At 38.9% G+C, this 22,862-nt stretch overlaps 1 protein-coding gene across 3 annotated transcripts in view; it reads right to left on the bottom strand.

The window, feature by feature from the left end:
* Positions 1 to 22,862, bottom strand: part of RSRC1 (arginine and serine rich coiled-coil 1) — a 451,267-nt gene that overhangs the window by 374,755 nt on the left and 53,650 nt on the right. For all 3 annotated transcript variants that reach the window (XM_089675413.1, XM_089675412.1, XM_089675411.1), the window contains exon 4: positions 2,721 to 2,888. In XM_089675413.1, the coding sequence (XP_089531539.1) occupies positions 2,721 to 2,888 (168 nt within the window). The remainder of the gene's footprint in view (positions 1 to 2,720; positions 2,889 to 22,862) is intronic.

Genomic DNA, 22,862 nt, shown 5'->3' with positions numbered 1-22,862 from the left:
ATTCTAGGAGCTGAGGGTAATCACTCCTTAGGTACAGTAAGAGCTCCAGGAATTCAGATATACTTACATAGATGTTTTAACAGAGAACATTTTGCTTGGTAACCTGCCATTAAGTAAGGATAAAAGGGTCTATCCCACTTCCCAATAAAAGTGGTGCAGAAGAGCAGCTGTTACAAATGAGGTGCTTCCTTTAAACTTTTTTTTTTGTTTTAACTAAAAAGATTTCAAAAGATAAAGCAAGCATCCTCTAATAGAGGGTAAAAAGTCCCTGCATACCCACCATCACTGAAGGTCCATGCTGAAACACAGGTATTAGGCAGTATTTTACTATTTGTTCCTATTTTTGCAACCTTGCACCACACAGAGTCCAAGGGGCTAAAGAAGAAGGTGAGGAAGCATTGTATCGCCTCCTTGCCACATGCTTTAACCCCTTGGACCCGCAAAAACACCCAGTTGCAGGGCGCTTGTAGAATGGCCCCATTTACTTGAATGGATCACGACTGGCAAGTGGAAGCGTCCACAGAAAGTGAAAGGGGTAGAATTCCTGCTGTGGTATGTATACACCTTTGGCTGCTGCCATCGCAGTTAACGGGGGTAGGGATTGTGGGTGGTAAAACTGCCTTACTTTTTAATGACCTTGCTAGATTATCTCCCTAGCAACAGGACACTGTGCCTGATTTCTCCCATGTTGTTCAGGTAGATCTCCACCTCTCTAAGGTTGTCTACTCCTGTTTTACACCAACCTCTGATCTCAAATTTACTGAACTCCACATTCAAATTCCTTCCTAATTGCCCACCACCTTCACATAAGCCGATATTTCCCAATATTCAAATTTTTATGAATGTATTTTGTGCCAATAGATAGGGAAAGTCAGGTAGACAGGGGATCAGATCATCAGATCTCACTCAGATCACATTAGGAGGACACTCACATTGAGATCACACTCATATCATTATCATTATATCAGGACACACACAACCTTCCATCTAACTATCCATCTGACACACAACTCCAGCCTGTTCAGATGCCATTATGTGAGAGCTCCACTCCACCCTTCAGTCGGCAGCCATCTTTTGCTTTACCTGAGAATTGGAGGGTAACTATAATCTCTATTTTGGTAGTTAAGATTGACCAAGTTAATAAGTTTTTGTCATTTTGTGGTAATTTCATTGTCTCACTACGATAAAATAACCACCCACCTTTATATAGTTTAGTTTTAGTATTAAAGTTATTCTTATTTTGTTCTTGGGCCATATTGGCATATGGTTTTGAGTATTTTGATGCTTATTCCTCCTGCAGGGGAATAACCACTGAAATTCCGTAACACACAGACTATTGTCTGATAGTTCGGTATTAATGGTTATTTTGTCTATGGGGAGAAATTAATTATTGATTATTAATCATCCTATATATATATATACGTAAATATTGATGCAGAAAAATTGTGTAACGTTTATGCAATTTATCTGGGTGTCTATATGCATCACAGTCGAACTATTACATTATGTGTTTCTATGTGACTTACTGTAAATTAATAATTTATTTCATAACCCGTAGTCCATATTTTCCACTGATCTAATCTGTGTTTTTAAAGGATTTTGGTTGGCTCTAAATTACTCAGAATTATTAATGAATTCAGTTAAATTATTTTATAAATTATTGTTATAGTTTCAAGCACTTTTAGCTGAGTGAATTGATTGTCCAGGCGTTACCTGGCAAAACATATTATTGGTGGCAACGCTGAATGAATTAATGATAATTCATCAAAAGCACAACACCAGGCAGACTGAATTTACATGCAGACCATCCCAGGTAATGCCCACATTTGATACTGAGCCTCCATTATTGAAATAACTAAAATCCAATGAATGAAAGTAGGCCAGTGACAGACAGGCTGGATATCATCTACCAAGAAATGAGGTGGGCCCTTTCTGAACTTGTGCAGAGATTCGAATACACACTGTGAAAAGCATACAGTGAGCAGTGAAATCGATAAGAAAATACAGTACAGGAGAAGAGCCTGTACAACTGTGCAAGCCTGAAAGTAAGGCTGGAGTTCATCTTTAATGAACCTGGCACAATAGTATATTACTGATATAATCCATTACGTGAACGCTATTATTTACCAGATTGTTTCTTTTTAAAGTGGTAGTAAACTTTTTTTTTTTTAATCTTACCTACAGGTAAGCTTATATTAAAGCTTACCTGTAGGTAAAATGAATATCTTCAAAACGTGCACTGTTTTGGAGACATTCTCTCTTTTTTAAAGCCAGCGCATGGAATGCCGTTTCTTCAGAGCTGTGTGCTGTGGCCCTGGATTCCAGCAGGCGGAGCTTGCGAACCCGGAAGGAAGACTGGGTGAAGATGGAAGCCTCTGCCAGCGCACCGATGGAAAGCTTCATTTTATGGTACGTTTTACATAATGTGCTAGTATGTGCAATGCAATGCATACTAGCACATTATGACATTACCTTGCAAGGGACTTTTTTTTTTTTTGCTGCGGTTTATTAACGCTTTAAATAGTAGGTGAAGGAATAGTAAGAATTATCCCTTGAGTCTGTACTACGCACTTTCCGTCCCATGCACTTCAGACACTACTATCAATTGCAAAATATACAGCATGTTCTTATTTATTTTATCCTTCACCTTCCTTTTAATGGTAGTTTAACTAGTTTGTAATGTGTTAGTGAAAGAAGGCTGAGCTTTTTATAAGACCTACCCAGGTTTGGAAATGGGCTCCTTTTCTTTTCCTCGCTCATGCTCTCTAGTTTTCCCCTTATATCTGCCTTTTCCTCTGTCTCGGTCATAGGACTTGCTTCGAGATCTTCTCCGACTGGATCTTTCGCTACTACGGCTGCGAGATCTTTGACGGTGTCTGGATCGTGATCTGTTTAAACAAGAACGAACAAGTTATTTAAGTGTATGTCAGTGCTTTACAAAATTTCATAAATCCTTTCTTCTTATCAAGATCCTTGTGGTACTTGTGCATTTACTGTACTTTATATTTCTTATGATAATCTTTAAAGTGCATTTCTACTTTTGCAGTGAAAAGTTCTATGTTCCATATTTCCATACACATAGCATAACATAAAAAAAAAAATGTTTTTTATATTGTCCTTGCTTTTGTCTCAAAGCTACAAAACTGAAGTTTTCCTCGGCTATGTAGAGGGACTGGAAAATTAATGTTTACCGTAATAAACCCTGTCTGCACTGTGCTGGTAGAGCTCATAATCACTTGTAAACCAGATATGAGAACTGTCTGTCCTAACAAAAAGTTTAAAATCTAGAAGCTGGTCTTCGGCAGTGTTAACAAGGGGAAACTTAGTTTGTCAGGGAAGATACATTGCATTTCCTCTCAGATCAAATTGTTAAAAGCTGCACCCTCTTCCACGTTGTACTTTTGTTGCTGTGTTAAGCTGAAGCACCCAGTCGGCTCTAGTACCTCCCCGCACACTGTAGGTGGCTCTGTCTCTCTCACTTGCAGAGAGATCATCCAGTGGGGGTGTCGGCATCTGCACTGGAACTTGGGCATCTGCACGTCTCTTGTCCCCATCCTGCACTCAGTGGGAGCTGCTCAGAAGATCAGATCTGTGGGAGTCATTGAGAGACATGCTGTCACTTGTAAACGTAGAAGCCAGACTTCTGTGTTTACAAGTGATAGTAGTGAGCAGGCAGCAGAGGGCCTGAGTCAGAGGTGGTGAAACGGAGTTCCACCAAGTTGCAGCTGAAAAAAGTCCTGTATCTGAGTTAATCCAATTCTTGCTTTGAACACATTTATCTAAAATCTCAAGCTGCAAATACCAAACAGCCAGGAAAAAAGAAGGTCTGCATTTCACTTATAATCTTCAACAATGGATAGTGTTATGTGAAAGCATGATTCCTTAAAAATGCTTTAATATTTATCAACCATAAACAAAAAGCTAGGTTTAAAATGTACCAGCAACTTATCTGTTATAAAAAAATAAAAAAAAATAAAAAAAACCTACCAACGCCATAAAACAAGAACACAGTACCTTACGCCAGTGTCAACTTTGTGATGCATACTGATAGCTAGCCAGCTAGAAAGATTAATTTGAAAAATGGTCGAAATAATAAAAACTCACAAATTTTTGCCAAAAATTAGATGTCTTTTATTTAAGGATAGAGATCATATGAAGCCATTTATTATCACACAGTTGTTTGGCTCCTTTTTAAATCCTAATGACAACAGAAATCACCCAAAATGATCAAAAGTTTACATACCCTGGAATGTTTGACTTTAGTACACACAGAAAAAGTGACACACACGGGTTAAAATGGCAATTAAAAGGTTAATTTCCCACATCTGTGGCTTTTAAAATTGTAATTAGTGTCTGTGCACAGTCAATAAGTTTGTTAGCTTTCACATGGATGCACTTAGCAGGCTAGATACTGAGCCATGGGGAGCAGAAAGGAACTGTCAAAAGACCTGCTTAACAAGGTGATGGAACTTTCTAAAGATGGAAGAGGATATAAAAAGATATCCAAAGACTTGAATATGCCACTCGGTACAACTCAATCTCTTATTAAGAAGTTGAAAATTTGAGGATCTCTTGATACCAAGCCAAGGTCAGGTAGATCAAGAAAGATTGCAGCTAAAAATGCCAGAATAATTGTTTAAGGTACAAAGAAAAACCAACAGGTAACCTCAAGAGAAATACAGGCCTCTCTGGAAAAAGACGGTGTGGTTGTTTTAAGAAGCACAATACGAGGATACTTGAACAAAAATGAGCTGCATGATCAAGTTGCCAAAAAGAAGCTTTGATAGCGCCAATGCCACAAAAAAGCATGGTTACAATATGCCCAACACCTTGAAATGTCTCACTGGGCTTTTTCATGGCATTGGCACAGTAAAATGAAGACCAACATTTATTACAATGATTTGGGATTAGGACTGCATTCACACCTTTGCAATGAGACACAGTTTTTCTCACTTTTGCACATTTGCCTGCATAGGGCAGGGACAAACATGCAAAAACAGCATGAAAAAAAAAGTAGCTGCTGCACCTTTTTTGGCATTAACCCAATAGCATTTTAGGAAGGCACATTTTGTGCTTGACTGCTACCTGTGTTTGGGGTGGGCTAAAGCCCACTGTCTACTTACATCACAGAGCCGGTCCAGGCTCTGAAAAAATCCTGACCATATGGTTGGGATCCGCCCAGAAGCCTGGACCGGCAGCTGGCTCAGTCTCTCAGGGAGCCGCTGAGAGCCTGAGCCATCTGCTCCTGCCCCCTCCACAACCATGAGCTCCAGTGAGTGCTGAAGGAGCAGAGCAGAGAGATGGTGACTGACAGTTACTGTTCTCTGCTCAAAGCGGAGGGGAGAACTGAGCGATCAGTGGTGTCAGATTGCTCAGTTCTCAGTGTATAACCATCAGATCGATGCTGCATCCACCTGAGTATAATGTTTCATACTTCTCTTTTAAGATGTTATATTTCCTGTGTACAAATATAAATAGATCAAGCTGCAATTTACACACAAAATGGACTCATCCCTTATGGGGCTGAGTATTCAGAAGTTATATTAGGCACCAACTACACTATAGGGCAGCCAACCATTGGTTTGCTGTGTTTTTTACCCAACATTGTTAGAATATATTATCATATATCACATGTTGTATTTGTACTTTATATACAAACAGTTAAACTTTTAAAGTTTAAAAACAATTAAAACTGACCCAAAATGATAAACGTTTGCCTTTAAAGTGGTTGTAAACCTCTGAAATAAAAATTAATAAAGCTCATGCTTCCATAGTGTGTAATAGCCTCAATCCAAAGCACTGAATATGATTTCTATCTGCGGTCTTGATCTTCTGCTATCTGCAGGAATCATTTCTGACAGGTTGTGCGACTCCAAGGGATCAGGGGGATGGGAGAGGGGGCCTCCAGCACACAGCCTGTGCTTAACAGCCTCAGCTGTGCATGTTTCCCTATGAAATTGTGTGGATTGAGTGTGTCCCTTCCACTCAGGTTTCAAATTACACTCAGCTCTACTCTTCAAGATGTGCAGTATGTGACATGAGATCACCACCCCCTGCCTCTGGAAGCTCAGAAATGGTGTGTAAATTTGGGGCTTTAACATGATGTACAGAAGAGATAGCAGTAGATAAACACAAATGTATGTAGGAAGATTTGTTTTATCTCTGTGCATCATCTGAGACAAATCACTTCACTGAGTATATGTAAGGGTTTGCAACCACTTTAGGGTATGTGTATATGATTGTTCAAAAGTACAGCCAAACTCTACCTGATCCAGGCTACACAGCATTACACCCGAGCTCTACCTGAATTAGAATGCACTCCGCATTACACCCATGCTTTACCTGAAGCAAGCTGTGCTTAGCATCACATCCATACTCTATCTGAAGAAGGCTGCAGTCAGCATCAAACCCATGTTCTACCTGAGGAAAGCTGCACTTAGCATCACATCCAGGTGCTACCTGAAGCAGGCAGCATAACTGGTGTACACAACACACCTCCCCCTGCTACTAAATGGAAGTTAAAAATCAGGGTGAGGTGTTCCAAATGTACAAAAATACCAATGGCTTCAAGAAAAATGTGAAAAAAATTATTTGGTATTAGAGGGATAAGTGAGGAACCAAAAAAATGTAGAAGGAAAGATAGCATAGAAAAAGTATTAAACTTACTAAATATGTTACAGGTTACAAAATGTCAAAAACATTACGCTGTAACCCATCAGGGCCACAGCAGTTTCCTCTCATGGGCAATGTGTTAACTTGCTATTCTTTAAGACCGTTATCCAAACAAGGGGTAATGAACAATAGGGCCTCATACACATGGGACGTTAAAAACAACTCTCTTAGAAGCCTTCATCCTGGCAGCAGCGTTTTTGCAGAAAGATCGCCTGACGCTTATAAAAGTATCTAACGCTTTTATAAGTGTTTAAAAGTCTCAAGCGTTTTGGCATTAATTAATTGATAATCATCATCATCATTTATTCAGGCATTGAAATGAATTAACGTTAAAGCGCTAAACACGCCTAGCATTTAGACACTTCAAGCGTTTTTTCTGCCAAAATGCTGCTGTTCCTGGACATACCGGACCTGGATTTTTTTTTCCAGCTGGTAAACGCTACTGCTACTAAAAGTCTATGTGTGCATGGACACATAGGATAACATAGAGGGCTGTTTGGAAGCAGTAAAAGAAAAAAAAAAAAACCCGCCAGACGCCCCCCTAAAAGTGGCTGCAAAAAGCACCCTGTGTGCATGAGGCTTTCCCATGGACAATGATATTAAATAAAAATCTGTTTGGCTTTTAATTGAAAATATACACAGAAAAAAGTATGAAATGGGAAAACATGCATGTTTTTAACATTTACTTTCCCACTAGCACCTATAAAACCAATAAACTCAAAGTAAATGTACCCTATTTGGCTATTATGCTGCATACACTTAACATTTACTTAATGTTAGGCTACCATATTAAAACATAACATAAATATATGCTTAAGCCAGCTAACCTGAAACATTTAGCATGTATAGGATCAATGAATCCCAAGATATATACAATTTTACTAGAAAAAGATAAAAAGAAGTGTGACAAATTATAAACCCGCCACATTAAGGACAATAATTAACTTGTTCATCTTGTTATATTTTTATTTAATTTTTTTTTTTTTCCAGTGAGTGAATACTTGTATTTTTACATCTGTACTACCCATTGCTCTGTAATGAACAGAAAGGGGGCTGGACTTAGGAAGCAACAGAATGCCCCAATCATGTCTTTGACAAACTTTGTCTAGATATATGGGCAATAACATGACCAATATGTACTAACCTTTATTAGACAGTGTATGATTTCCAGGAAAAAAAAATTAAATGAAATCAAAAAACACAAAAACAATATTAACTGAATATTCTCTAAATGCATCTTAGGCTGCTTGTAAAGTAAGATCTGAAACAAATTAAATCCTATTTTTTCGAACACATTTAGCAGTCAAACTACATTATAAACTGAGCATACATGAATAATATAGTGAATAAAACTAAAGAGAACCATATTAAAATGATTTATTATACTACAAAATGATATATCTGGTAATTTATTAATAAAAAAAATAAAAAAGTAGAACAGATTAATTGAAAAGTGGGTTGCTGAAAAAAGACCCACCACTATGGCAAAGGTTAAGTCACTTAGTCAAGTTGAAAGATCTTCAAAGCCTTCTCAGATCCAGATAGGCCCATATGTTACAAAAATTCTGTGAAAGAGTCATTATGTTCCAATCTGCTTCTCATGTCGGGACTTACAGAACACACAGATGCTTGGCTCGCACCCTTCTCCGAGCCTCCCATCAGATAATGAAGGTTCTCCAATATCTTCCCTATGTGACAGACCAAAACCCCTGTCTTTATTCAATCAACACCTAGCCAGGTTGTGAAATAAATAAAGTACACACATATATACAAAAAGGTTACCAAAAATTAGTCTAATACCCAAAGCTGTCCATAAAAGCTTATTTACTTACTGCGCAATACGTGTTAATTTGCTAATTTCTTCACAGGTAATCAATTAAAATGTAAAATATTGGATAAAATTAGTTGCACTAAATTTAACAGCTGCTCCATAAGCATAATTAATTTCACAAGAGCCATATGTATGCTCCGCACAGACAGAGTTGAAACAAAAAAAAGCAGATTTGAAAATAAGTTTGCGAAAATCTGCATTTAATTAGCAGGTGGGCACTACAACTGCATAATGTTTTATACATTTTTATTTATGAAGTGACAGAAGATCTAAAGGCTTTTTAAAATGGCGTTTATTGTTTGAATGGGTACTGTTTTGCTGCATGCTAAAGTGATTTAAATCCTCATAGCTGCTCTTTGAAAAAAATCATAAATGATGAAGGAAAACATGTGGAAAATTGTAAAACTAGAAAGAAATTGCGACAAAAAGCAGATACACATACCATAACCGAGAGGAAACTACACTTAATTAAATGTACACTACATCTGGACTATCAGCCTCATAAAACGTGAAACTATTAATTTTCATTGTTATAAAGGAAATGAGGTCAGTGTCATTCGGTACTTCCCAATATTTATTAAACTTTAGTATGAAGACAGATCAGTCCCACAAAAATCATATATCACGAGATGATAGTGTATAAATATTAACACAGTGTAGGTTTCAGTGGAAGACTATTTATAAGGAACATTAATGATCGACAGAATGTGTGAAAAACAAGCTGCGTGGTAGAGTTCAATTGCACATTTTGAAGGCTGCTGATCGGCTTTAAGCCTTTAAATCAGGGATGGGCAAACCTCAGGCAATCCATCTGCTGCTGAACTACATTTCCCATGATGCTTCACCCAGTTAACAAATCAGATAAATATCTAGCTTTCAGAACCATCCCTGGCTGGTGTACATGGGAAAAGCAGGTCAATAACAGCTGCAAGGCCTGAGGTGACTTTTTCCTGTTTAAGCTGTAGAAGTGAAAAAAGGTAGAAAGAGTTATAAATAGTCTTACCACCTGATGGTAAAGCATCTTACAGTACCTTACATGAAATTGAACACAAGTAGAGGTATGGAATTTAAATGCTTTTAAAGACAAACTTTATCCAGTGCTCTTCAGAAGAAAAACACTACTTTGCATTAGCTCAAAAGCTGACCAAGCCCAAGCTGTCCAGCAAAAGTGAAATAATGACAGAAATTGAAATAACTATAGAACTTTTTTTTTTTTAATGTAAACAGAAAAGACAACCCTGACAAGTAAGGTTTTTTTCACAGCCCTTCACTTATACTGGTCAACCTGGTCTGCAAGTAAATATGGAGGCAAAAATATTTGTAAAATGTCACATTTCAGCAGGTTCTATGGGCCACAGCAGGGGACTGCAGTGCACTACACTGCTATACTTAAAAAAAAAAAAAAAAAAATACACTGAATACTATACCTTTTTTTTAAATTACATACCAGCACAGTGGTGTCAATCAACATGATCGGGGACATGACTTTCTTGAGCTTGATCTTGCAGTGGGAATGCACTGGACAAGACTGCCCATCGCAGTCCCAATGCACCTAGTTTTTGATAAATTTACCTTATTTTTTATGCAGTACCAAACAGATTTTGATTGGTGTCAGGATTAAATAGAAACCTGTATTGAGAAAAATATATAAGCTGCCATTGCTGGCCACCTTCTAAAAATGCTAGCTGCCTGGTCCCTGGCTTCAATACCTTTGGATTCAAACTGGGTATACTCTAGTGGAATTTTGTTCAAAGATTTTAGTTTTAAGAATGTTCCTTCAATTTTATAATCTTTAGTGGGAACGGACATTGGTTTTCAACCACAGTAACGAGAAAATTACAAGAAGCAGGATTAAAGTTTTTCTTGAACCCACTAATTTCTATCAGTATAAAAAAACAACCCTCAAAAAAGAACTGCACTGGATTTTTACGGTACCATGCCAAAATTTGTATGTAAAACTAATTAATTTAAACTAGTTAATTTTATTTATACATAGATAAAAAGTTTTAAACAGGTCAGAAAATGCCCTGTCTTCAGAGTACAAAGAGATCTGCCTAGGCCCTTCCTCTTAGATTTTAAGCTCCAAGGAGCAGGGCCCTCCTAACCCTCTTGTATTGAACTGTATTGTTGCTGTATTGTCTCCCTTTATACTGTAAAGCACTGAGCAAACTGTTGGCGCTATATAAATCCTGTGTAATAATAATAATAGGCATAACACAAAAGGCACATTGTATGGTACAGCATAAAAGGAAAAAAATCTTCCCTATATAATGTAAGTAATGAGGTGTTGATTGCTTAAAAATTTTTTATTGCATTTCACAAAGCTCACTTCTTCAGGAAGTAAGCAATAGATACAGTTCATCTCTGAAAGTATTATACATCAGAACAATAGAATTCAAACCAGATTGCCAGTTAAAGTAGTGCAGTGCTGAAAAGCAAGAAAATGCTGTGGTCATGAAGGTGGCAAAATCTTCCAGAGGTCAAGTAGTTAAATCATCTATTGTATTACAAAATAAACAATAGTTTTATTATTGTAATCGGGGCTGGTTCACATATGTGGGGTGTATGGTGTTCTGGTATGGTGCATTTTTAGGTGCGGTTTATACGCATTCATAGCTGCACTACCATTGAACTCTATTAGAACGCGCCACACACACACACACGTGAACCGGCCCTTATGGTTCACATTCGCAAGCTGAGCCAAGTTTTCAGTATTAAAAAAAAATTTTTTTTAATAAAACATGTTTTAAAAACATCTAAGAGCTTTTTTACATTTGCAATTGGGGGCAGTAAAACCTTGGAGTTGAGCAACGTTTGTACCACCCCTCCTATTGCTGCAAAGGCAGCAGCCGGGCTGTACACATTCCGCAGCTAAAGCAGGAATTATATCCCCTGTCAAGCTTGCATTAAAGTGAATGGACCCACAGTGCAACTGCCATGACAGCAAGCACAATGTGTGTGGTTGTGGAGCAGCTGTTCAGAATTTAGGGAGACAAAGTAGGTGGTAAAGAGGAGGTTTAACACCTGCTCACCACCTAACCCTCTCTGAGGAGCGATCCAAATGCAGATCGTTCTTCAGAAAGCAAAATCAGGTGTATACAAGGCCTTGACACCACTCCTGAATAAATGGACTAAGTCCACCTTATTAATGTTGCAGCAAATCTATTTTTCAATTGTGCAATATGCCGGTATACATATCCTCAAGAAAAAGCCAATGCACTCAGCAATATATTGGGTTTTGTCTGGACTTTAGTTGTCCTATATACTCTGCATATTGAGTTGGGTGATAGGAACCTTGGAATTCACTGGATGTTTAGTATGCCTGTGAAGATCCATTGAAGTTGAGCAAATAATATGATGACACCATCATCTGAGGGTTTTCTTTTTTTGGCCTCAAAACCTGCTGATGGACAAGAAAGGGCATGTAGTTCACTAAACGGCCATAAAACAATTGTTAGCTTTGTGATAAAATAAGTGGATGGACAGATGACAAATGGCAGTAGTGACAAAAATGGTCTGGGTGTACTTCGTTCTAAAGCTAGGCACAGTTCAGTAATAGCAGCACCCACATGATCTATTATTGCAGGTTTCGAATAAACTCACATCATTTCCTACACCAGCAGAAGGGACAAACTACTAGCTTTAAAGCAGCTCTTCTGATAACATAAGAGTTATAAAAATGTGGGTCCTAAAAAGATATGTAATCCTCGCCTTTCCTCCTGCTCATGCCACTAATTGTACCTTGATTTCAGAGCAAATGTTCCTCAAAAGAATCTTCTGAATCCAACACTTCCAGGAGTGTCAATCTCCTGGTCCCCAGCAATGCTGTGTACAGGATACAGTAATGACATAGTAGTCAGTGGGAAGAACCACAGAGCACTATGTAGGACCAGGATTCTCTCTGTGATTCTCTCAGTCACAGAAGAGCCTTCAAGTGAACGTTTATCTGATACATGCAATATCCTATTTGTAGTGGCCACATTTGGTTTTTAGCTTGCAACTCTTCCAGAACTTCTCTTCTGACAACACTTATCTGGACTGTAGATGGTTTCTGTGAGTTGACAGTAGTGCTGGGCATCTTCTGATTTGAAAGGGAAGTAAGCTTGATGTGCTTTTTACTTACTACACTCAGATCTGCCACAACCTCCCCATTTTAACATGGATGTCCCTTGCCCAGTTTATTCCCCTACACAACTGTTCCTGTTTATCATTTCGGCTCATCCTAAAAATGTTATTGCATCTGTTTGCTATATTTGCTTAATCAAGCACTGGGCTATATGCCTACAAAGAGCTCAGGTTTATAAATGGAAAATGGTCTATTACTATGTTCCTTCCTTTCTATAAGGGCATTCAAGTATCTTGTAATGATTAACTTTTTTTTAACAAAATTAATGTTTGGAACTGTAAAACATGCTTTTTCTACAGACACTAATCCAGAAGACCAAAAAATAGCCATCAAAAACAAACGTTTTTGTGAACTAATATGCATAATGCACAGCTATATAAAATGGCCTAACTGCAAGTACGTATTCATAATCATGTAAATGGCCTTCCAAAGCAGGTAATAAGTTACTCCAATAGCAATCTGTTATTAGGAGGTATCCATGCCAATGTGTTAAACTATCACTGTTTTAGTCATTATATGCCACAATTCATGCAAATGGTAATGACTTCCATTGTTAGATCGCAAATCTGTATGTTCTCAATCGGAAGTAAAAAGAAAAAACTTCATGTTCCAACGGATGGAAGAGGGCTTACTAATCCCATTCTATTAAATCTGACAAAAGTTTTCAGTGCAGAGGAAGACCTGCTTCAATTATTAGAGGATTACCAGGGATCTACTCTACAATTTAGCATTTTTGCATCCCTTTCCTCTAACAGACCAATAACTTTTTTACACCTTTTTCTTGTGAAAGTAGGGTGCAAGCTATGCAAAGAAACACTTTTTTTTTTTAAGAAATTCTGCACTGCAAGAAATATGTGGCAAACAGCTGCTTGCCTACTTCGTAAATGATAGCTGCCTGTTTCTCTGTTTACTTACTTTTTTCTGAGTTATTTATCCAAAGCACACACACATTTGCATTTAATGGTAAGACCCATTAAGAAATATAAAGTCTCTTTGACTATACAGTTGCTTAACCACTTGCCTACCAGGCACTTATACCCCCTTATTTACCAGGCCAATTTTCAGCTTTCAGCGCTGCCGCACTTTGATTGACAATTGCGCGGTCATGCAACATTGTACCCATATGAAATTTTGATCATTTTTTTCTCACAAATAGAGCTTTCTTTTGGTGGTATGTAATCGCCACTGGCCACTTTACTTTTTGTGCTATAAACAAAAAAAGTGCAAAAAATTTGAGAAAAAAAAAAAAAGTTTCTTTGTTTCTATTACAAAATTTTTCAAACAGGTAATTTTTCTCCTTCACTGATGTGCGTTGATGAGGCAGCACTGATGGGCACTGATAGGCGGCACTGATGGGCACTGATAGGTAGCACTAAAGGGCACTGATAGGCAGTACTAATGAGGTGGCACGGATAGGCGGCACTGATAGGCAGCACTAATGAGGTGTCACGGATAGGTGGCACTAATATGCGGCACTGATAGGTGACACTGATGATGGGTACTGATAGACGGCATTGACTGGCATCACTGCTGGGCACTGACTGGCGGCACTGACTGGCACAACCGCTGGGCACTGACTGGTGGCACTGACTGGCATGACTGCTGGGCTGCACTGGTGGGTGGCACTGGTGGGCAGCACTGGTGGGTGGGGACAGGTGGGTGGCACTTCTGGGCACAGGTGTGTGGCACTGCAGAGTGGCACAGGTGGGTGCATTGCTGGGCACAGGTGGGTGATCTGCTGGGCACAGGTGGGCGGAGCTAGTGGGCGCACTGCTAGGCACAGGTGGGCGGAACTTGTGGGTGGCACTGCTGGGCACCGATCATCAGGGCACTGATCATCAGTGCCCTGATGATCGGTGCCAATCCTCGCTCTGACAACTGCCGGTTCTCAGCAGTACTTTCCTCACGATCTGACAGCGTGAGGAAAATGCAGCCGAGAACCGGCAATTGCATTTCCCTGTGATCAGCGTGTCATTGGACACCGCTGATCACGTGGTAAAAGGCCGTTGTGATTGGCCTTTTACCACATCACGTGATCAGCTGTGTCCGTAGGACACAGCGATCACGGAGATCGCCGGGTGCGCACCCCCCGGGGAGCGCAGGAGAGCGCGTTCTCGGAGGACATCATATGACGTCCACCCAGAACTGGCCGGCTGCAGTACAGCCGTCATTCGGCTATCTGCGGTCGGCAACTAGTTAATGCGGTGAAGACCTGTATTCCACTCCAATGGAAGGACATTCATCCTCCTACACTAGCCATGTGGTTCTCCAAGGTTGACGAGCTTAGGGACATGAAAGACTTTACTGCCACTCTACGTAACCAAGAGGAGTCCTTTAAGGAAACTTGGCACTTGGGAGGATAGATATTTTTCTTTACCCTAACCTGATCTTTCCACCCCTTTCAGAAATAGAGGTAAACCAATCAGAAATAGAGGTAAACCAATATATGCTGTTTAAATAGAAATATGAAAGCTCTTTTCTCTGCAAAATTATTTGTATTTCTGTCTATTTAGTCCTGAAATTCACATACACCTAGCTAGCCAGGCTGGCTACCCGACTCCTCTCTACTGAAGTTAAAGAGGAACTTCGCCCTTTCTGTGTTATATTTTTTTTAAACCGCCCCTTTTTCCAGTTTACTAGGTTATCCTCAAAATGCATACTCACATGTCCACCAAATCCAGCTTCAATTTACCACCACATGACAGGTCCTGCGCCTCCATCTTCTTTACTTATATCATCAGGTGGTTGATGTCTTAACCAGGTTCTTGCATTCAGCACTTTGATAATGCACATGCGTCACATTCATCATCAGGGGCCGACTGCAAGAACCAGGAAAGCCAGGAGTCCCATGGATGATATGCATTGGTACATGTAATGCTGTAATACCCCTAGGACTCCTGGGATGTATTAAGTTAGTAACCAAGGAGGTTGCAAGTGACTGGGACACCATTCTCATCTAGGCAAGAATCCCTGAATTCCTGGCAGGGGACAGAAAAAAATTAAAAGCAAATGTCCAATTGTGAGAGAGTAGGGGTATTATTAATATTATACAGGATTAATATAGTGCCAACAGTTTGCGCAGTGCAATGTTTGAAAGGGGATGGTGAGGCTGATGATCCACATTAACCGCTTCATGCCCACAATATACTGCAGCAGAGCGGCAGAAGGGCAGCTACAGGCAAAGCGATGTACCCGTACTGCTGTTTCCAGTGGACACAGCGGAATGAAGATCCCGGTGAACGGGACCCGGTTATCATGTGATCGCGATCACAAAGTAAGCAAAGCTGTTATGAATTAATCTCATTCATAACAGCTCTGCTCCTCTTCCTAGTGAGCTGTGATTGGCCCACAACTGTGACATGATGCATGGGGCCAATCACAGCACCCTGTACCATGTGACCAGCTCCAGCCAATCACAGATCACTATCCTGAGCTGTCAAAACTTAACTAATTCATGGCAGTTCATGAATGAGTTGGGTTCATGACAGCAAGCTTTGCATTTCAGGAGAAATTATCTTTATTTCTCCTGCAAAGCAAAAAAAAAATGCCTGATCACCCCCCACTAGTACAATGTTACTATGGTAACATTGTACTATTCTGATAAAAGTATTAAAAAAAAAAAAATGTTACAAGAAAAAAATTAAATACCATATTGAGAATTTTTTTTAAAAATTTTTTTTTTATTTTTAATTTTGTTTTACCTACTTGCCAACTGCTTACCCTCATTTTGCAGATGAGCAGCAGCTCTTGGCAAAGCAACATAATCTTGTGCCACTTCCTATTTTGGGGTGTGAACGCACCTGAGCCTCCCGCTGCCCCCCCCACACCCATCGGTCCAGGGAGAGAAGAGAGAACACGGTACCGAGTAAAAGCACTACATTTTACACACACGTTAGATTAGCACATTTAACCCTTTGATCACCCCTATTAACCCTTTGATTGCTCCGTCACCCAACCAATGCAATTAGTACAGTGTCAGTATATAGAATTTTTCACTGATCACTGCATTCCTGCCACTAGCGACATCAGATAGCGTCAGGGTCAGTTGGCCCCCAGCCAGGGTCAGCTAGTGTTAGATTGCCCACACACTATCGCATTCACGCTATAGGTCGCTGATCACCACCATTACTGGTATAGTGTTTGTACGGATCAAGATTTTGATCACATACAGAACTATACTAGTGCCTCCTTTGTATAGTGTCCTCAAAAATGCAGAGTTAACAGGATTGGCCCCGTTCGCTGCCAGCACTAGCGTTTAGCCCCTCCGCTATTTTTCACAGATGATTTGTATGAACTGATTGTGGGCCAAGGCAATTTATATGCAACAATACATTGCCGCCTACCCAAATTCAGCTCTTGCCAGACAATTTGCATGGAAACCTATCACGGTTTCTGAATTTAAAACTCTTTTGGGCCTAACACTCAACATGGGCATTACAAAAAAGAATGAATTGCGGTCATATTGGTCCACAGAGCCAATTCATCGTATGCCCGTGTTCTCTGCTGCTATATATATGCCCAACATGGACCAGCAATGTACAAGTACATTGCTGGACTTTGAGTAGTTAAACCGGGATGATGCCTACAGCTACAGGCATCATCCTGGTATCGTTTTTTTCAGCTGGCGGTCGGCTTTCATGTAAAAAGCAATCCTAGTGGCCAATTAGCTGCTGATCTTTTTGTAAGAGCAGCAGGAAGGGACATCCCCCCTCCTGCTGCCTTCCACAGATTTCTTTGGCTCTCCTGTCCCACAGGGGAATCCGAGGATGCAGCTAGCAGTTCTGCTGGCTGACCATAGTGCTGGTCAGAGACCAGAATGGCTCCAATCATCTCTATAGTCTAGGAAATTGGAAGCTATGAGTATTTCATCACTTCAGTTTTGCAAGATATAAACAACGCCATTTGTAAACTGGGAAAGCATCTGATCACACCGATCTTGGTGAGATTAGATAATGTAAGGCAAAGGCGATATCTAGAGTCTGACAGACTCCAGATTTTTCAAAAAAAAATATATGACAATGCCCATTGAAGTTATAGGGGCAGTTATAGGGGGTTATATTAATGCCCTGTGATAGCATTAAAAGTGATTAAAAAAAAATGAAAGGGACCATGTAAAAATAATGAAAAAAATTTAAAAAAAGCACCCTCGGGCCACCCCCCGTGCGCAATCGTTGACTGTGTGCCATTATGTAAACAGCAGTTGCACTATGCATGTGAGGTAACGCCACAAAAATCAGATCAAGGGCAGCAATTCTAGCACTAGACCTCCTCTGTATATCTAAAATGGTAGCTTGTAAAGGCTTTTAAAACATTGCCTATTCATATTAAAAATGTATGCAGTTTGTCGCCATTGCAGGGGGCAAGCGCAGTTTTAAAGCATGTCATGTTTTGTATATATTTACTCGGCATATCATCTTTTATATTTTACCAAATATTTGGCCAATATATTGTGCTTTTGTGCATTAAAAGTTAAAAAAAAAGTGTAAATTTGCGCTTGAATAATTGCTGCGCAAATACTGTGTGACGTAAAAAATTTCAAAACCCACCGTTTTATTCTCTAGGGCCTCTGCTTTAAAAATATATAATGTTTGGGGGTTCAAAGTACTTTTCTAGCAAAAAAAAACAAACATTTTTTCATGTGAACAAAAAGTGTCAGAAAAGGCTTGGTCTTCAAGAGCGGGTGATGTGTGGCATAAGCCTCTAATGTTGGCCCTGAAATGCCAGGATAGTAGAAGCAACCGCTCCAAATAACCCCTTTTTGGAAAGTAGACTTTCCAAGATATTTGCTAAGAGGCAAGGTGAGTGTTTTGCAGATCTCATTTGTTGCCATGTTTTTGGAAAACGAATAAAGAAAACAAAAATTTTATTTTTTCTTCTTTTTTTGTTTTCAAAACCCTGTGACAAAAATGATATCTGTAAAATACTCACCATGCCTCTTATCAAGTTCCTTGGGGTGTCTACTTTCCATAAAGGGGTCATTTGGGGAGGGGGGTTGTACTATCCTGGCATTTTAGAGCCTCCAAAACTGTGATAGGTATTGGGGAAGTGATATGAGGAAATATGCCCTTTGAAAGCCTAGAGGTGGTCATTGGATTTTGGGGGCTTCTACGTAGCTGCATTTAATAATACATTTGTTATTTATTATTAATTTTTTTTCCTGCTGGGTATTCAAATGTAATCTACTTAATCAATATGATAGTTATGCAACTGACAAATTCAGGAAAAAGAACCCCGCAGGTTTCCTTGAAGCCAGTTCTGCTTTGTGTTCTAACACAGCTTTATAACATACATCTAAATTGGAAGTGATATGATATGTCCAGTTTACAAAACACATGCTACTGCATTTATTTATTTATTTTAAGGAGGACTCCTAACAACCAAATGTATTTAAATTGTTTACATAAAAATAAAAACTATCTATGGCCAAAATGTAAATGTATTCATTTCCACAGTGTTATTTTTAGCCTACATCTATTAATACGAATGACTTTGAAGTTTGTATACTTACTTTGTGACAGTCCGCACACATTTACTTCCTTGAAATCTGTGACACGTATTCACTATACCCTTAATGCAGAGAATGCATTAAGATTAACAAGAAAATGCGTTGGATATACAAACTGAAGTCTTATGCCCCTTTTGGTATGAATTCAGATTGGGATATCAACTGCTTCATAGATACCAAATAAATAGATATATTGCTTTGATTATTAATATTTTATATCTTTTTTATTTTAATTTTATTTTGAATATTTGAGACTTTTTAGTCATGTATACATTTTTTGTTATGTAATTTTATGGATTGTTCCTGCTTTCCTACATTTTATATCCAACCTGACTGTAAATAGTTTCACTCCCTTATGGAGAGACCAGCTATATATATTCTTTCATTAGATTGTAACTGGTCTCGATATTTATCCATTGAGCTATTAAGGGATGACGTCGTTTCTGTTTTTTGCCCTCCAGTAAGATGGAGGAGCCAGGAACGCCGTGACGTCACGCCGCCGGAGCATCGTGGAGCTCCGGCGGCCATCTTTAACATTGGACGGTTAGTCCATGAATTTTCTCGCACACTGCTGTTTTTATTACCTTCGTTTTATCTGAAATAAACCACTTAAACTACTACACTATGGAAATGTCTCTGTTTTGACTCCCTCTGTGGAGTATCAATTCACAGTCATTCATCTCACTGCTGGGGAAGGAACGCATACTATCACTAAGGAGCAGTCCACAGGCCATTATCCAAGGGATCACCCTGATGTCCCAACAGTAATATCCAGGAGCACTGGAGGGAGGCTATCGCATTGCAGACCTTACCTTGACCAGCTGATGAACCCAAGGGAAATTTATATTTAAAAACGCCCATTTAACTGTGCGTTCTGGTGAGTGTGCATTTCTTCAGCACTATACCGCACAGCACCTTACTATCAGGAGGATATGAATAGATGAGAGCACTTGAAGTCACCTTGATATCACCATATGAACTGTTTCATTTATTTATTTATTCATTTATTTATAGTATTTCTCTTTTTAGCGCTGCATCTTCTGATTTATAAAGTATACATATTGTTTTATCAATAAATTACTACACTATTGGAAGTATTTCTTGCTCCTGCTGAGCCTTATTTTACCAGAATGTGGGCAGAGAGGATGCAGTTCACATATTGATTACTGTGACAAGATACATACGTTCCCACTGAGCTATATTGGTGTTTGTGCTGCTGTAGTGGCAGCTAACAGCTCTGGTGAGTTTGTAATTCACTGGGAGACGGTGGTGGTTTATTTACTACTGAATTGTATTGTCTACAATCAAAGACACTCCACAATTAGGGTGGTGGAATGACACTCATTGAACACTTTGTTTATGGATATATTGAACATTTGATTTATATGGACATTTATTTTTGAGCACTGATAATGATCAGTTTTGTCATTTCACATTGTTTATTTAGCGCTGCACATAATATTAAAAAAAAAAAAATTTACCTTTATAAAAGTGCTTTAGCTTGAATAAACCTGAAGTTTGTAAACATGCTTTGTAAATCTCCCCACACATTTATTTCCTTGAATTCTGTGACGTGTTTACGATGCCCTGTGAGTAGATATTGATGTGTAATACATTTCACAGAGCCAGCCTTCTGATCTACAGAAGTGCTGAGAGGAGGTGTTTCAGAATGTGAAGTTAGTATAGGAATCAGAGCTTGCAGGCAGCAAGGTACCATGGGATATGTAGTCCTTAGAAACTAGAAGTAAACAGCGACATGGAAGCTGTAAAAAATTTAGAGAATCCAGGATGTTGTGGAAAGAGATGGCCAGCAGGCAGGCGGCTATAAAAACATGACAATTTTTCAAGTAAGCTTATACTGGATTGTACAAATAACTAGTGTTTGTATTTCAATTAAAATGCTGAAGTTATAAAAATAAACAGGTATGCTGTGACCACATACATCTTTTAAATTCAACAAGCAGTGGCCCTTTTCATGATAAAATAACTATGCAGTCAATGGTGTTACTGTTCCCATGATTATCATCACCTATGAACGTATCTAAATGTGTGGCTTTACCTCCCCATAACAATTTCTCAACTGAGAAGGTCTGGATAAAAAAAAAACAAATTCCCATATTTCTCAAAAAAGAAAATTGTAATTTCAGCTTACTAGTCCTACACCAGGTGCGGTAGGACAGCATTTGGCGGCTATTCCAGCATAGTCCCACTGTAAGACAAAGCAAAATGCCTTGTCTGTGTGCCCACTTCACACCATAATGTTGAGGTTGTGTGCACTGAAAAAAAAAAAGTATGGGAGGACTTTTTTCCCCAACACAGGCAATTTGAGCATTGGCACTGCAGTTGTCCCACTGCTTTGCACCACACACCTGCCACTACATTGTAACACAGCAACTGGTGTACATGAACCCTAAACGAGGTAGCTGCATTTTTTTTCAAGCTTTTCTAACATGGCTTTTGTTGTCTATGTTTACCTGGTAATCCTACAAATAATGTTAGCCATACATGCATAGATTTCAATGCTAATCAGTGTAAATGGAGGAATCTCCCTTGCCGGCTGTTGTTTTCAGACAGTTGCAGCACCTGCTGCTGTCTAAATACCCAAAGCGTGACTGCATCTGATAGTATGTAGTCACAGCCGACTATCTGCCACCCAGATTTTGTTTATTTTAAAATCAACGTTTGAGAGCTGGGTGGTGCCAACAGCTGAAATTGGCCAAAAGCCAAGCAAGGTGTGGCTAGCTTAAAACACTTTGTTCCTGGGTGACTATGTTCACTCACCCTTTTGTATTTATGGAGGAAGCTATTATTGTAACCTAGGATAGATTTCAAATATGTCTGCCTTTGTTCATCGCCATTACATGGGGATGGGGAAATTAGTAGTTTACACTATATAAATAAGACTGTTTTTGCTTTCTCTTCAGAGAGACACTGCATTTTTGGCACACTCAGCAGGTATTTTCTGCACTTGCTGAAATGGTTTTTAGTCTTAAAAAAATAAATAAAAACGAATGCAGACACCACATCTATGAACTAGTAAACTGTACTATACAATAAATGTTTGTTCTTGGGTATATCTTCACTGTCAAAAGCCACATTTTGGCTAGACTTAGGACAGAGCAGTAAGTTTTTTAGCTCTTTGCCTAAAAGCAACTGCAAGATCAAGTAAGTTAGAGCAAAATTAGCTTCCAATACCCACTTTAACTTATTGTGCTATAAACATAGTGTCTAATAAATGTGAAGTGCTAAGGTACTGTATACACAGTAATATACAATCCTGTTGAGCAAGCCATAACTACACAAATGAAGAAAGGTCTAAATTGGATAAAGAAAATACAATCACTGGATTAGAGTAAAATATTATGCCTCCCAGAAATGCAACTAATTTTGGCTGTCATACCCTGATATCCAAAAAGTTCAAACATGGTCTATGGAAAATAATATATAGAAAAAACATTCAAGTAGTTGCCACCCTGAAGTAAGAGAGAAGATAAATTCAGTAAGTCCCTCAACTCAGAAAAGCACTGGAACATCGAGATGCAATATTTAATTGGTTTGACTGGCTAAATCAGAGCAACCTAGGTCAATGTTATCACCAGCTTGTTAAGAGGAAAGTATTTGTTGTACTAACATTTAGTATAAAATATCGCAAAGTTGGACAATGAAACATCAATGTCCCATTATTATAATTTTAATGAAAATTCTGCATTTTGACTATTTTTATCCTC

Source organism: Staurois parvus, unplaced genomic scaffold, assembly GCF_062004578.1.
Source record: "Staurois parvus isolate SC_StPar_1 unplaced genomic scaffold, SC_StPar_1.0 ptg000155l, whole genome shotgun sequence".
In the NCBI taxonomy this organism is placed as follows: domain Eukaryota; kingdom Metazoa; phylum Chordata; class Amphibia; order Anura; family Ranidae; genus Staurois; species Staurois parvus.
The sequence above is the reverse complement of the archived record's forward strand: the minus strand, read 5'-3'. Positions and strand labels throughout refer to the sequence as shown.